At 62.0% G+C, this 15,782-nt stretch overlaps 1 protein-coding gene across 3 annotated transcripts in view; it reads left to right on the top strand.

The window, feature by feature from the left end:
* Positions 1 to 13,570, top strand: part of CYTH1 (cytohesin 1) — a 51,158-nt gene extending 37,588 nt beyond the window's left edge. The window contains exons 4-13 of one of the 3 annotated variants that reach the window (XM_059671418.1): positions 1,196 to 1,262; positions 1,478 to 1,596; positions 2,175 to 2,255; positions 3,103 to 3,215; positions 3,824 to 3,972; positions 4,284 to 4,396; positions 8,801 to 8,879; positions 9,849 to 9,920; positions 10,414 to 10,568; positions 12,265 to 13,570. In XM_059671418.1, the coding sequence (XP_059527401.1) occupies positions 1,196 to 1,262; positions 1,478 to 1,596; positions 2,175 to 2,255; positions 3,103 to 3,215; positions 3,824 to 3,972; positions 4,284 to 4,396; positions 8,801 to 8,879; positions 9,849 to 9,920; positions 10,414 to 10,568; positions 12,265 to 12,343 (1,027 nt within the window). In that variant the 3' untranslated portion in view covers positions 12,344 to 13,570. Of the gene's footprint in view, positions 1 to 1,195; positions 1,263 to 1,477; positions 1,597 to 2,174; positions 2,256 to 3,102; positions 3,216 to 3,823; positions 3,973 to 4,283; positions 4,397 to 8,800; positions 8,880 to 9,848; positions 9,921 to 10,413; positions 10,569 to 11,936; positions 12,202 to 12,264 lie in introns of those variants that run through there. The other 2 variants (XM_059671417.1, XM_059671419.1) reach the window with 2 other exon arrangements.
* The last annotated feature ends 2,212 nt before the right edge of the window (positions 13,571 to 15,782 follow it).

Here is a 15,782-nt window from a genome sequence, read left to right as displayed (position 1 = left end):
AAGAGGCTGTGTGCAGTAGACACATGGAAAATGCTCGCCACCATTGGTCATAAGAGACACAACCAGACCTGCCGCGGCTGCCCTCCGCACTCAGGTAGCCGAGGGAAAGAACCTGGCGGCCTCCTGTCAGAAGGCGGGGGAGGATAAGGGATAGCACGGGGCCAGCACTGTGGCCGTCTCTCATGCTGCACGTGCACCCACACTGTGCCCAGCAGGCCACACGCAGGTGGTTTACTCGGGAAAGGCAGCCTTGTGCAGGGAGGGACAGAGCATCCTTATCTAAACTAGAGGCCCAGTGCACGAATTCCTACACGGGTGGGGTCTGGCTGGCCCTGCCTCTGATCTGAGTGGGGGGGCCGATCGGGGGTGGAGCTGCCTGGGGGGAGGGGCTGCAGGCCATAGGGGTGGTGGTGAGGGCCCATCGGGGGCGGGCTAGCCAGGGGAAGGGGCTGCAGGTAATTGGCTGGCCAGCCATGCCCCTGAACAGGGTTGGGGGGGCCAATCTGGGGTGGGGCTGGGTGTGAGGAGGGGCTGCAGGAGATTGGCTGGCCAGCCCTGCCCCCTAATGGGATAGGGGCTGCAGGCGGTTGGCCGGTCCTGCCCCCTATTGGGGTAGGGGGGCGATCAGGGGCGAGGCTGGCTGGGAGGAGGGACCTTGGGCGGGGGGGCGGGGTTGGCTGGCCGCCCTGCCCTCAGTTGGGGTGGGAGAGGCTGATCAGGGGTGGGGTGGAGTGGGGAGGGGCCGTGGGAGATTGGCTGGCCGGCCCCACCCCCTGATCTGGCCAGTTGGCTGGCCGCAGTGGACATCATAGCGACCAGTCGTTCTGGTTGTTACGGCGTTCCAGGGGCTGGCTTTTCATATAAATTATATAGATAGCCCAAATGGAAATAGTTCAGTGTCTACCGGCAGGAGAAGGGACGAACATGTGTGAAGACTGGCTGGTAGGAGTTGCACAACTTAGCAAACTGCTGGCCGTCTCGGGACTCTAGCCTGGGGTAGCGTGTGGCGTGGGAAGAAGAGGTTAATAAAGTCAGACACTATGGAAGGAGCACGCGCAGGCCCGGTCGGGTGGGGCCTCCTGGGTGGGCGGCAGACCCCTCAGAGCCCGCATCACCACGAGCGCCTGGGAGTCACGTTGGTCTTCCAGACCCTCCTGGTGCTGGCACCGACGTGGCTGCTGGGGTTGTTTTACAGGAAGAACATGCAGAGGAACAAACAGGTGGCCATGGGCAGGAAAAAATTTAACATGGACCCTAAAAAGGTAAGAGCGAAGGACGCGGGGGCCCCGGGCATTCAGGTGCTGGCTCCGCTCACCCACCCTGCGGGCTCAGCCCACGAGGTGGCCCGGCGCTGTGAGCGGCATGTTTATCGTACACGCCCCTGTGTCCGGGGCACCACACCCCTCGTCCCGTGCCCCCGGCTTCCTGTCTAGATGTTTCCGGGGTGAGCATCCCCGCATCTTCGTTGCGTTTTTAGGGGATCCAGTTCTTGATAGAGAACGAGCTGCTGAAGAACACCTGTGAGGACATCGCCCAGTTCCTGTACAAAGGCGAGGGGCTCAACAAGACGGCCATCGGCGACTACCTGGGGGAGAGGTGAGGCCAGGGCGCGGCGGGAGCTGGAGGCCGAGTCACACGGAAAGCCTCAGAATGCTGGCTTCTCTTTTCACAGGTTGCTTTATTACTGATTTTAGAGAGAGAGGAAGGGAGAGGGAGAGATAGAAACATCGATGAGCGAGATGTCCATCGGCTGCCTCCTACACGCCCCACACTGGGGATGGAGCCCGCAACGGGCCTGTGCCCTGACCTGGAATCGAACCAGTGACCTCTTGGTTCATGGGTCGACTCTCAACCACTGAGCCACACTGGCTGGCTGAGAATGCTGGGCTCTTGATGGCAGTTTGCCCTGAAGCAGCAGCATTCTCAGGAGCTGAGGGGCGTGGCCCTGGGGGCAGCAGCTGGTGTGAGGGTGCCTTGTCCGCTCATGCAGCAGGCAGAGGAGACGGTGCCTCCTCCCTGGCCCAGTGGCTGCTCCTGAGCTCATAGGGGGCAGAACTCAGGGGCAAGGAAACTGCCCAGCTGGGGGTGGGGATGGGACGCCCTTGGACTCCAGGGTCTGACACCTGCTTTCCCCACCCCCCCTCCCCCACCCCATGTCTTGTTTTTCTTGATAGAGACGAGTTTAACATCCAGGTTCTCCACGCGTTTGTGGGCTTACACGAGTTCACCGACCTGAACCTGGTCCAAGCACTGCGGTGAGTGCAGGCCAGGCGATGCCTGGAAGCGGGGCCAGGTCTCAGCTCCGCCTCCCGGGTGGCCCTGTGGGGTGGCACTGCCTCCCGGGTGGGGAAATGGCAGTGCTGGGCTTGTGGGAACCCAGTAGTGCCCTAAGAGATGCCCTCTGCGGGCGGTGACTGGGATGATGGTAGAAGTGAGGGAACCACGTTGTGTTCTGAGGGCAAACTTTGCAAAACCTTCCCTCAGGTTCTTCAGTTAATGTTCTTCCTGGAGATTGATGTGTATTTAAAATTTGAAGTCTTTCCCAATTTTTAGTTTAGAAAACACTTTAATTTAGCCCTGGAATAGGAAGTAGGTACCTGTGCCCCTCATTTTAGAAAGAGAAAAGTAAACTTTCATTTTTCCTGAACCTGTTCGTTTGTGCTCTCTGAGAAATTACCGCGGGTGTTCTCCCTGCGTGGGGTCTGTGTGCCTCACTTCCTGTGCTGTCTCTGAGCGGACAGGTCAGCCTGTGGCCATGGGTCTTGGCTCCAAGGGGCCACCGTGAGGGCCGGAAGAGTCTGGCCTGCACCCCCGCCCCTCCCGTGCTCTGGAAGCCGGGCTCACCTACGAGAGCACTGGCCATGTGTCAGTCCGTGTGTGGCTCTTAGGACAGCCCCTCTTTTCATAGGGAAGTGCTGGTGTTCGCTGCTTCTCGCGCACCGCGCCTGTGCCCGGGACGCAGTGATGTGCGCCGGTGCATTGGTGCCCGAGCCGAGCCGAGTCACTGTCGGGGGCCTCGCCCCGCACCTGTCCCTGGGCCCCGGGAGGGAGGTCCCGGGGAAGTGAAGGTGCCCCGCCCGTGACAGCATCTCCCTCCCGCAGGCAGTTCCTGTGGAGCTTCCGGCTGCCGGGAGAGGCTCAGAAGATCGACCGGATGATGGAGGCGTTCGCCCAGCGCTACTGCCAGTGCAACCCCGGCGTGTTCCAGTCCACGGGTAGGCGGCCGGCGCGGCGGCCGGGGGGCTCCTCTCGGCGCTCGGGCCTTTGCAGAGGGCGGGCGCCTGCCTGAGCACGTCGATGAGGGGGCGTTTGCAGCAGGAAAAAGTAGCAAACCCCCCAGAAACCCAGCCACAGGGAGGAGGCATGTAAGTTGTGGTCTCTCTCAGTTATGTCACTTAAAAATCATGTTTTAGAAGTTCTTAATCGACATAGGAAAATGCTAATGAGACCGGGACTCAAACTACGTGCCTGTTTTAATTCCAGTTTAGTCCCAGCGTGGCTCAGTGAGGACCCTGGCCATGTGTTACCGCCAGAGGGCCATGTAGACGGGAGTAAATGCAGCAGGCGCCCGCCAAGCGGGGGAGATCGTAACGGATTTTCTCTCGCGCGGGGTGTGGTTCTCCCGGTGCTCTGCAGGGTGCTGTCCGTTACGGTCTGAGAAAGGGGGCCCCTTTGAGTCCTGGACACTGTCTGTCGCCTGGCTCTCCCGGGGCGGCCCAGCTGCCCAGTACCCAGTGCCAGGCACCACCGTGTCCCGGCCTCAACGCCACCTCATGCCCTGCTTCTCCTGGGCACTTCTGAGCGCCTCTCCGCTTCTCTGTAGACACGTGCTATGTCCTCTCGTTCGCCATCATCATGCTGAACACCAGCCTGCACAACCCCAACGTCAAAGACAAGCCCACAGTGGAGAGGTTCATCGCCATGAACCGCGGCATCAACGACGGCGGGGACCTGCCCGAGGAGCTGCTCCGGGTGAGTGCGCGTCGGGGGCGTGTCCTCGCGCTGAGAGGAGCCCTGGAAGGCCCAGCAGGGGCCAGGACGGTGGTTTATGGTTTATGGGCGGGAAGCTGGCGGGAAGCTGGCGCACGCTGCTTTCTCTCCTCCTGGGCTGGCCTGAGGCTCGTCCTTTTTTTGTCTCCGGAGTCACCCGAGGCAGGAGCGGTTTCTTCTGTTCTTTTTGCCCAGAGGCGTGTGGCCTCGGGTGCAGGGTGCTGGTGGGGGTGAGACCCGAGGCGGGAGCGAGTGTTTCTAGAACCAGAGGCAAGCGGCGCTGTCTTTCCCAGAACCTCTACGAGAGCATCAAAAACGAGCCCTTCAAAATCCCGGAGGACGATGGGAACGACCTCACTCACACCTTCTTCAACCCGGACCGCGAGGGCTGGCTCCTGAAGCTCGGTGAGGACCCTCCGCCCAGCCCCGACTCGGCCCTGTGAGGGCGCGCGCACATGCGTGCACGAGCGTAGGAACACGGGTGCTCACGGAGGCGCTGTGGCGGGCCTTCGGGAGGCATCCATACTGTTACCACGAAACCCACCTCCGGAAGGAAATGGAAGCCAGTCAGTGCCCCAGGGGACACCCGAGTGTGGGCGGACTTCCCTCTCCATGAAACAGCCGCGTGCATTTGCACCCCACGCGCCCGGTCCTTCCTCTTCCCCGCCCCCTCTCGCTCACTGGCGGTGGCCAGCTGCGTCCATCTCTACTTCCCATCACACACGTGCACCCCGCACCCCCAGCATCATCATGCTCTGCATCTGGCTCACGGACGTGTGCATGGCGAACCTCCGCCCGGCTGCGTGCACCCCGCAGCACCCCCAACCCAGCCACGCTAATGCCCTCCATGCAAAAAACAAGTTACTCCTCCTCCCTGGGGCGCCCGTGAGCTCGATGGCTGAGACGTGGCCCGGAAGGGGCTGAGTGACCAGGAGGGAGAAGGGAGGGGCTTCCATCAACCGTCCAGAGCCCAGAGGAGCCTGAGGGGCGAGGCCAGGGTTTGGCTGCTGAGAGTGCTCTGTTCTGCCTCGGCCTTGGCGAGCCCAGGCCCCACACTGTCAGGGCGTCGGTAGCGGGTCCTGCTCCCCATTGCAGCTGCCCGGGAGGCGGGAAGTCAAAGTCGCTCAGCCGCTGCTGACCCACCTGGGAGCGCTGGCTGGCGGGACAGTGGCAGGGCCTCCATTTCCTCCATTTCCTCTGAAAGCCCAGCCCGTGTTTGTGCCTAATGGCTCGCCGTGCGCTCTTGAAGCTGCGCGAGTCCTGGGCTCCTGACTCAGCCAGCGCTCCATCCACCTCTAGCCAGTGGGTCCTTGAGGTTCAGGCTCTCGCTTACCGACCACAGAGGCAGCCACGCCACTCTGCGCCCTCCGCGCCCCGTGGCTCGGGTGTAAAGGGAGCTGCTGGGAAGGGAACGGCACGCGCATCTGCACGTACGTCCCTCCAGCAAGGTTTGTGTCAGCGCTGATGCGGGGCCAGGGAGCTAGCGTGGCCAGCGAGGCCGAGATCAGATCAGCAAAGGGTCGCCTCGGTGCTTGTACCATGACTCCCCGTGTTTTAAAAAAGAAAAGTTGAAGTGTGGTCTCCCTTGTTGGGTCACTGCATTCCTTCCCCAAAGCCCCACCACCCCGTCCTCCGGGCTTCACAGCTGCCTGGCGGGGTGTGTGTCCGTATCGCCACAGAACGTGCACTCTTGTGTACACACGCACACGAGCATGCATGGGTCTGCGTGTGCGTTCTCACACGAAACAGTGCCACCCGCTGAGGGAAGTCCACTCCCTCGTCTCCTCACTCTGCTGGGAGTGCTGGGCCCCGTCTGCGGCCGCTTCATGAGAGCTGATTGGGGGCCCGTGGGGGCAGGTTTCGGCAATGCCTGGGATCCCCCTTTCCCATGGGGCGTGGCCAGGCAGCAGCGCGCCCCGCGCCCCTCCCCCAGCAGTCGTGAATGACTAATACGTTGCACTAAGGAGGTGGATTTGATTTCTTTGTTTTAATTTTCTTTTCTCCCTCGTTTGTATGTTTCCATGGTTTTGGCTCCTTTTCCTTGCCCCAAACTCCAGGAGGTATGTAACCCCTCGCCCTGCTCGCGCTCTGCCCGGCGCTGTGACTGCTGCAGCCTCTGGCTTTGTTACTTGGTGGCCTGTTTTAGTTGCTGGTGGTAGTGTTAATGCCGCTTCTAACTTCTCGTACAGTCCCTGGGGAACTGGGCAGGTCCGGTCCCGTTGAGGAGTGGCCCCGGTGGCCAGGCAGGGAGGCGCCAGGGGCAGTCGCTGCCCTGGGGCGGCAGTGCGAGAAGCCAGGGGACCCCGGCTCCTCCTTGGCCACGCAGGGCTGTGTGGTGGGATCCAGCGCCCTTGCTGAGAAAGTCACCCCCACAGTGGAGAGGGGCGTCCTACGCCCAGAGCCGGGCTCCGTCCGCCGTGCCAGAGGCACCTGGGGGATGTGGTTCCTAAACGCAGGACGACGCCCAGGGAGACTGAACGGAGACAGAACCAGGACGCCCAGACGCCCTTTGCTCAAGTCCTAGGTGTCGGGGAGGGCATTCCAACCTTGGCTCTGTTTTTTATATTTTTATTATTAAAATATTTTTTAAAATATGTACGTATTGATTTCAGAGAGAGGAAGGGAGAGGAGAGAGAGATAGAAACATCAACGATGAGAGAGAATCACTGATGAGCTGCCTCCTGCACGCTCCGCACTGGTGATCCAGCCCACAACCCGGGCCTGTGTGCTGACTGGGGATCGAGCTGGTGACCTCCTGGTTCATAGGTCGACTCTCAGCCACTGAGCCACGCCGGCCGAGCTTGGCTCTGTTTTTTGTCTTGTTTTTCTCCCTCCTTTTTTTCAACGAGTCGTCATTAAACACCCCAGGTCGGCCTTAGTTAGTTGTCGGGGTCCCTCTGCACGTGCTGGTTTGGGGAACGTGCTTTTCCCAGGCAAGGAGCTCCTCAGGCGTCGGCTCAGCTCGACGTGGCAGAGCCACCCAGAGAAAGCCACCGAGCAGTGACGTAGGACAGCGTTGGGGACTGGCAGCTGCCTCTGCCCCCCCTCGGGCGGGACTGTGAGCGGTGTGGCCCTGTGAGTTCCACAGGGACTGTCCTAGGTGCGCACTGACCTGTCTGCTTGTCCCACTCTGCTCTTCCCACGCAGTGTCCCCCCGGGACGCAGTGGAGCTGCCCGGCAGTCTGTGACGCCGCAGGTGCTCAGGGAACGGCCGGCCTTTCTGTCGGGGAGGGCGCCCAGCTTTGCTTTTGCTACTAGACTCCCCCTCCCTCTGGCATTGACCTCCCATGGCCTCCTGAGCCCCAAGTCCCGGGGGTCCCGCGAGGGAAGTGCATGGTCAGCAGCGAGGGGCCAGGTGTCCTGGGTGCGGAGCCCTGTGTGGGGATGGGGGCCCAAGAGGCAGAAGAGCTGAGTTCTCGGACCCCAAGATGGGCAGGGGTCCTTTTACACCCAAATGGCTCCAGTTCTAAGGAAATCCGTGTCTTCCCTTCCTCACGCCTTCGGTCTGCCCAGCCTTCCCATTCCCACGTGCATGTCACATCTCCATCCACGCCCCTCACCCTCGCCTTCGGGACCAGAGGCCCGCGCTCACCTACCCGCACCGCTGTGGGGAGGGGCCAGCCTGCCCGCCCCAGCACAGGGCGGGTGGCCAATCCTGCCCCTGGCCGAGGCTGTGCCATTCAGACCATGGTGCCAGTGGTCAGCCCTCCCCCCTTCCTCCCTGGAGGGAGCTCAGGCCCCACGCAGAGCCCACCCTGCACAGGGACCTATGCTGCAGGCTTTCTTCACCCGCAGGCACCTCCTCGTGGGAAGCGCTCCCCCCAAACCCCCGTCTCTCTGCAAGGAGGGAGGAGAGAGCAGGGCACACTGGCTGCACACGGAGGCCCTCTCCTTCTGTGCAGACTGGGGGAGCTATGCTCTGCGCTCCGTAGTGACGTGCTGGCGGACAGAGCCTGTGCCGCCCACAGGACGCGCACTTGGAGAGCCACGCGTGTCGGCGCTGAGGCCTCTGGGTCATGGTGTAGGCTCACGCACAGCGAGCTTTCTCTCCACTTATGTCAAGTGGAGGGAAAAGGATGGTCGTGGTCGTGACCGAGGCAGGAGGGCTTGTCCACGCAGCCAGGCCAGTCTCCCGGCCACCTCCCCAGGACGTCGGGCCACTTGCGTGTTTCTAGCTGAGGACAAGGGTGCCCCCCAGCTCGCAGCTGCACTCGGTGCTCAGGAGGCCGTCTGCTTGTTGCTGCAAGTCTCCTGTGAGCACGCCCTGCTGCCGGGAGCCCCCCGAGACAGGACTCTGGGCGTCCCCAGTGAGGACACTGGTCCGGAGGCGGGAGCTAGTGGGTTCATGGCCCCAGGAAGGTGTGGTCCCACGTCCAGGAGAGCTGGTTCCCTGGCGACGGGATGATGTCCTCCTCCCCATCCCTCCCCTCTGATGCAGCAGCTCCACGCGGGGCTGATCGCGGACGGGCTGGCCCTCTCCCCTCGTTTTGTGTGAGAGAAGCTCCCAGCCCCAGTCAGACCTGCGCAGCGCGCCCTCGCATCCGGGCTCCCTCCCCACCCCGTGCTCATCCTCATCGCTGTCCTGGCCTCGTCTCGGGCGCCGCCTCGCTTGCTTGCTGTGCTTGTACCACACACTTGCACTCGTGAAAGGTGCTTCTGTCTGGCTCTGTCTTGTCACCAATGTCAGCCTTGCCATGGTCTCCGTGTCCCCTGGGCCCTGCCCTCGCTTCCTCCTCGCCCGGAGGGGGCTGCGTGCTGCGGGCCGCCCTGCCCGGCGCCTCCCGTCCCACACGCGTCTCTTCTTGTTCTCAGGTGGTCGGGTAAAGACCTGGAAACGCCGCTGGTTCATCCTGACCGACAACTGCCTGTACTACTTTGAGTACACGACGGTGAGCTGCCACCGGCGCCTGCGCCTGGGGCCAGGCTGTCAGCTGTCTGTCTGGCTGTGTGTCACCTGTCTGTCTGTGTGGAGCTGTCTGTCTGTCTGTGTGTCACCTGTCTGTCTGTGTGGAGCTGTCTGTCTGGCTGTGTGTCACCTGTCTGTCTGTGTGGAGCTGGCTGGCTGGCTGTCTGTGTGTCATCTGTCTGTCTGTCTGTGTGGAGCTGTCTGGCTGGCTGTCTGTGTGTCATCTGTCTGTCTGTCTGTGTGGAGCTGTCTGGCTGGCTGTCTGTGTGTCATCTGTCTGTCTGTGTGGAGCTGTCTGTCTGTCTGTGTGGAGCTGTCTGGCTGTCTGTGTGTGTGTCATCTGTCTGTGTGGAGCTGTCTGGCTGTCTGTGTGTGTGTGTCATCTGTCTGTCTGTGTGGAGCTGTCTGGCTGTCTGGCTGTATGTAGGCACTTGTGGGATCACCAGCTCCTCTGAGCTTGGAAGCCCAGCAGGAGGGCCAGAGAGGGGGCAACAAGGTTGCTGTGTCCTGGGCAGGACTTGAGGTGCCCATGTGGGTCCTGGGTGAGTTGTCACAAGGCGCTCGCTCTCTGTTTGAGGAGAGGCGTGATGAGCCGATAATGCCCTGGGACAGCTAGCCCTGGCACTAGGGCTCCTCGGACTCCAGCACTGAGGCCTGAACAAGGAGCAGGGCAGGCAGAGGCACGCGTGTTCCGTGTAAAGCCCCGCCTCTTCCCGCTGAGGGCCAGCCATGGCTCCTGCGGGATCTGTTGGAGCCCTGAGCGTGCTCTTTGCTGGGGCCTCTGGTGATGGGGACTCAGGTGGGGTGCTGAGATGGCGCCCATGGGGTTTCTGACCCTGTCCTTGAATGAGCATCGATGTGGGCCCAGCTGAGGCAGGAGAAGGTGGGAGAAGGCCCACAGGGGTGTGTGGAGCCGGGTGTCGCCCCGAGGCTGAGCTCCCAACCCCCGCAGGACAAGGAGCCCCGGGGGATCATCCCGCTGGAGAACCTGAGCATCCGGGAGGTGGAGGACTCCAAGAAGCCAGTGAGTACCTGCGGTGGGCGTGGGGGGGGCGTGGGGGGGGGGGGGCGCAGCTCTTCACAGAGAAAGGCAGCGCCGAGGTCACGTAAAAGACGCATCGGAAGAGACTGCGCGCCTTGGATTTAGTATACAGGCCAAAGCCGAGGCCTCAGTAGCTTCTTGGTACTTCCACCTGCTGAGCGTCACTCGCTCTCCATCCACGGGTGGGTCGTCCCTCCCCAGGGGCAGCGGCACTCGGTCGGCGGCCTGGCGGGAGAGGTGGGCCTCGGACGTCGTGGCCTTGCTGCTGGCTCCGGCTTCGTCCAGGCACCCGTAGAGCTGCTTGTCTGGGGGGTCTGCCCAGGGGCCTGGTTAGACGCAGCCTGCAGTCTGAGCATCCACGCCGGCCCCTCGCCGCCCCAGGAGCACGCGCGGCCTGTTGCGGGCCTGCGTGGAGGCTCGGGGCGCGGTCATTGCTGCGTGCTCAGCATCGCTCAGACGACCGCTCTGGTTGCAGAACTGCTTCGAGCTGTACATCCCGGACAGTAAGGACCAGGTCATCAAGGCCTGCAAGACGGAGGCGGACGGGCGCGTGGTGGAGGGCAACCACACCGTGTACCGCATCTCCGCCCCGACGCCCGAGGAGAAGGAGGAGTGGATCAGACGCATCAGGTAGCGCCTGCACCCGCCCGCTTTCCCGCCCGCGTGCTCCTGGCTCTGAAGCCACAGGTCACTTTCCTGGGTCCCAGCACTCGGACCTGGCTTTCCCAGGCGACCTCCCAGCCCACGGGGAGCAGGCCGCGGGCAGGCGGGGCCTGGAGCCCTTCTCGGGGCTGGTCTTCTCAGGTCTTCGGCAGCAGGTCTCGTCTTCACGGTGGCAGCTCTGGTGATAGGGGTTGTGTTTTGTCATTTCTGAGTCCCATTTACAGATGAGGAAACTGAGGCCCATCGAGGAAAAACTGTTGGCCTGAAGCCCCATAGCTGGGGGGGGCGGGGTGCCCAGGCTCCTGCGCAAGTGCAGACGGAGCTGCGGGCCCGGGGGAGGGCAGGGAGCGGGGGGGGGGGGGGGGGGAACGGCTCACTCACGTTCCTGTGGGCAGGAGAGGTGATCACAGGACAGGCTTGCTCCCCGTTCTGCCTGCGAAGCCTGTTAGGGCGCTGCCGTGCCCCCATGCGAGCTGCTGCCTCCTGCGCACGGCTTTGCCTCGCTCTCCCCCCCGCACCTCGTCTGTCAGCTGTGCTCCCTGAGCGTCTCCCTGTGACGGCCTCTGACTCCCCCGGAGATCAGGGAGGCCACACTGACTCGAGGCCCGAGGAGGCCCGAAGCCCTTGCCGGGTCCCGTGGGAGGGGCGTTGTCCGCGAGGCCGCCTGTCCGGAGGTCTGATGCTCTGTAGTCTTTGCCCTTTTGGCGGCATCTCCACTAAAGCCAGCGCCATGCGGGCTAGCCAGCTGTGAGCAAATGACACCCCTCTAACCTCGGAGGTCCCCTCGGGACACGCTGCAGGCACTGCCCGTTCTGGCGTCCCCAAGGAGGCCTGGGGACATGGCTCACGACACAGCGTCGCTGGTGAACGGCCCTGCTCGCAGGAGCTGGCACTTACCGGTCAGGGCAGAGCCGGCGGGCCCGGGGCTGGGAGCTCCCCCAGAGCAGTCGGCACATGGCCGCCGCTTCTCTGGAAAAGCGAGTTCAGATTCAGCCCTTCCGAGCATGACCAGCTCGGCCTGGAAAATGAGGAACATGAGGGCAGCTCGGCAGGCACTCTCGAGGCCCCTCCGGTCCTGGGCCCAGTGCCGGGCCGGGTTATGGAGCGAGTAGTGCAGGCACTCAGAGTGACCTGGGCCCGGCCAGCGTGGCTCAGTGGTTGAGCATTGACCTAGGAACCAGGTCATGGTTCCATTCCTGGTCAGGACACAAGCCCGGTCACTGGCTCAATCCCCAGTGCGGGGTGTGCAGGAGGCAGCTGATTGACGATTCTCTCGTCATTGATGTCTCTCTCTCTCTCCCTTCCTCTCCGAAATCAATCAACACATTTAAATAGACGCGGGGCAGACCTGGCCGCCCTGTGAAAGCACCAGGTGCAGCTGGGCCGGCTGGGTCGCAGCGTCACTGCCCTGACGGATGCCAGCTGCCATCATGGGACCGAGCCACACGCTTGTCTGCCCGAGTTAGAGCACAACTGAGAGAATGCGCCCCGTCCGGCCCTGGGAGCACCCCGCTGGCTCATCGCCTGCACCACGTGTCCCTTAGCTGTCGTGCGGACACAGCGGGCGGGCGGCACAGGCTCGGCCGCTGCGGGCCCTGAACAGGCAGGGCGCGGGCACAGGGGTCCTCGGCCTTCCTCAGCCTCTCCGCCCCTTCTGTTCCAGGGCAGCCATCAGCAGGGACCCCTTCTACGAGATGCTGGCCGCACGGAAGAAGAAAGTGTCCTCCACCAAGAGACACTGAGCGCGGGCGGCGCCGCCCTGCCTCCTGCTTCAGCTTCGCCGTTGGGTTCTGGTGGGAGCCGGCGGGCGGGCCGCTGGGAGAGGGGCCGCGCCTTCTCTCCGGGAGAAGGGAGCTCCGTGTAGAGCCCCGCGCGGTCTCCGCTCAGCGGCCGTGGCCGAGCCCGGGGACAGTGCCGTTCGGGGTTTCCCGGGAGGAAGCCTCCCGCCCCGCTCAGGACCGTGCCTCTGCCTAGTGTTACACGTCGAGAAAGCGCATGGAAGAGAAGCCACGTCCTATAAAGTATATTTTTGTTTTTGTTTTTAAAGAAAAAGGTGAAGCAGAGCTGTCCACGTGCTTCCTGCCCGTCGGCAGGTGTGGGCCCTGGGCCGGCGGCAGAGCAGCAGGGACGTGACCCCTGTGCCCCGTCTGGGTGTGTCCCAGGCACCAGGAGTGTTGAGCGGGGAGAACCTGCCAGATACTCCGCTGCTCGTCCCTCGGCACCCACGCCTGCTGGGCTTTAGGACAGAACGCGTTTTTCTGCGCTGAATCCGAATCACCAAACTGTGGCGGCCGCAGAGCCCGGTGACCGGCAGGCCCTGTGGCCCTGCTTCCCCCCGGCTGCGCCGTCCTGCGCACACCGCCTCCCTGGTCAGCCCGCAGGGCAGGGGAGCAGGCGGGCAGGCGGCCTGTGCTGTGGCTTCGCTGTCCCTTCTGACCGGGAGGGGCCCATCCTCCGGCCTGGGTGAAGGGCTGGAGCAGCCTGGCCCTGCTTCTCTCAGGGACCGGCTCCTGTCGCCTGCAGGCCCGACGGGAGGGCGCTCACATCTCTGGAATTCGCTTTTGGAAAAGGGGCTGGTGGGAGCGAGGGGTGTGGGGGGTGGGGCCGTCCCCTTGGGACAGGTCCTCCCTGGAGTGGCTTCGGGTGCTTTTACGCCGGAGCCCGTGAAGGCCCAGGCCTCGCGCGAAGCCCAGGCCTCCTCCGGGGCCGCGGCCCTCCCCTGCCGGGCGTCAGTGTTAGTCTATTTATCGGGGGTGTAAATTATCATGTACAGTTTTTCTCCTTTCAGATTATTTTGTATTTGTTTAAAAAAAGTTTGTCAAAATATAAAATATAAAGAAATGACTGAAAGCTGTTGACAGGGTTTTTAAAGAATTATAATTATTATTCCAATTGTTTTTGTTTGGTTGGGTTTTTTCTTTGTAAACTAGCGCCAAGGAAGTGCAGCAAATAAACTCCAATCTGCCCAGCGCGTGGCCATCTGGGTTCTGTCTGTCCCCCCTCGCCCCTTCCGCTCCTCCTGCCTCCCACTGAGGCCCCTGCGCGTCTCACAGACCTGACTCCCCTTGGGAGTCCCTCCTCCTCCTCCCTGGGCTGCTTCTGCCCCCTCACCCTGCTGTGTCCCTGTCAGCGCCTGCCTGCACCCCCCCCACCCTCCGCACGGGCAGTTGAAAAGTAACCCTCTCAATTGCACCGCGTGCTGAGTTTCCCATAATCACAGAGTTTACTTCATAGCAGCGTCTCCTCCAAAACTGCCAGGACGGGGAGGCGCCTGGCGCTGTGCATGGGCCTTGGAGGCTCAGAGAGCTCGGGGAACTGGACGAGCCCGGTCCCAGGCCGTCGGGACACTCCACGGGGCTTCTGGCGCCATCCAGGCTGCCGGGCTCAGGCCTCTGTCGAGGGCCCTGGCCTGTTCCACGGGCAGAGGGAGGATGGACGCCATGTGACCCACTCTCCCGGGTAGTGAGAGTGTCTGGACTCAGGGCCAGATCTCACACCCATCGGTCCTCAGTGGGCCCTGGGCCCTGCGTGCCGGGGCTGGGCCCCGGGGAGAGCGTGGGGCTCCCCGCAAAGCCCCTGGCCTGTGGAGGCAGCAGCCGCACCCTGACTTGCACAGCGCTCACTGCACAAGCTCACGTGTACTGCCCGGCCAGCCGGGCTCAGTGGCTGAGCGTCAGTCTATGAACCAGGAGGTCACGGTTCGATTCCTGGTCAGGGCCCAGGCCCGGTTTGCAGGCTGGATCCCCAGGGTGGGTGGGCAGGAGGCAGCCCATCGGTGATTCTCCCTCATCATTGAGGTTTCTATCTCCCTCCCTCCCTCTCTGAAATCAATAAAAATATATTTTTAAAAGCGCACATCCATCGTGGTGTCGGTGGTTCACGTGACGACATTCTGGTGTAACTGGGGTGGCCGTTCATGCTGATGGTTTATGATGCAAAGCTCTAACCCCAGGACTCGGCTAACTCGCTGTCCCGAGTGGGGCAGTCAGTGTGGTCAGCTCAGCCCGCCCGGCCGGCACCTGTGAGCACCTGCAGGGCCCAGCATAACTCTTCTTACCGTGGAGTTGGGGGCCCCTGACAAGCACACGGGTCTGTGAGTTGGCTCTAACTCCGAGACCCTGCACCCCTGGATGGGGGCAGCTCTGGCCAAGCCCCATGCAGCCAGGGTTGCGGGAGGGCTGCTCACCTGTGCCCACCCCGGGGCACCTGGGCACCTGCTCAGAGCTGGCGTGTCAATCACGCTTACAGGTTCAACAGACGGTCCAGCGCCCGCTTTGCTGATGAACGCCATCCGAGAGCGCCGCTCTGCGCCGAGTCAGGTGGGAGACTGCCATCATCCGCTGTGTGTGTGTGTCCGGGGGTTGGGGGGGCTCCCCGCTCCCCAGTGCCCACTGACAAGTGGCTCTCGTCAGAAACCAAAAGAACTTCCCGGGGCTCGTGCCGTGGCCGCATTGGGTGAGCTGAGCTCCCGCGGGCCCTGAGGGTAGAGGTGGACGACTCGCCCTGGTGATTAAATCACACGTTCATTTTCCAGGCTCCTCTGCCGACGATGTAGTCACACACCGGCCAGCAGGTCTCCATCTCCCCTCCTGCTGGTCAGGGTTCCTTACAAACAAGGGAAGGAGAGCGCTGGGTCTCAGTTCCCAGAATGCCATCCATTTGGCTCAAATAAATTCTTACCAAAAAGCTTTTTAGATAAGTAAATGAACAGGAAGAAGTTTTATTTTCAGATGTTTGATAAAATGGTTTCAACTCCTGGGATGGTCCCCGTGGAGGGTTTCTAAAGCAGCAAGATTCTCAAAGTGAGAGAATAGGAGGTATGCTAGCAGGTGAGACAGTCTATTGTATTTGGCTACGAAGATCGGTGTAACCATGGAGATCATTCCTAACATCTGTTTTTCAAAATAGTAGGATCTGTAGGAAGAATGTTTTCCAACAGTGGTATTTTCTCATTTCTTGTTAAAATGTTTCCTTTGTGTTACAGAACCAGGGTGTGTGTGTGTGTGTGTGTGTGTGTGTGTGTGTGTGTGAACCAGGGTGTGTGTGTGTGTGTGTGTGTGTGTGTGTCTGTGAATCGGTGTGTGTGTGTGTGTGTGTGTGTGTGTGTGTGTGTGTGTGTGAACCAGGGTGTGTGTGTGTCTGTGAATCGGTGTGTGTGTGTGTGTGTGTACCAGGGTGTGT

This window comes from Myotis daubentonii, chromosome 16 (assembly GCF_963259705.1).
Source record: "Myotis daubentonii chromosome 16, mMyoDau2.1, whole genome shotgun sequence".
NCBI lineage: Eukaryota > Metazoa > Chordata > Mammalia > Chiroptera > Vespertilionidae > Myotis > Myotis daubentonii.
The sequence above is the reverse complement of the archived record's forward strand: the minus strand, read 5'-3'. Positions and strand labels throughout refer to the sequence as shown.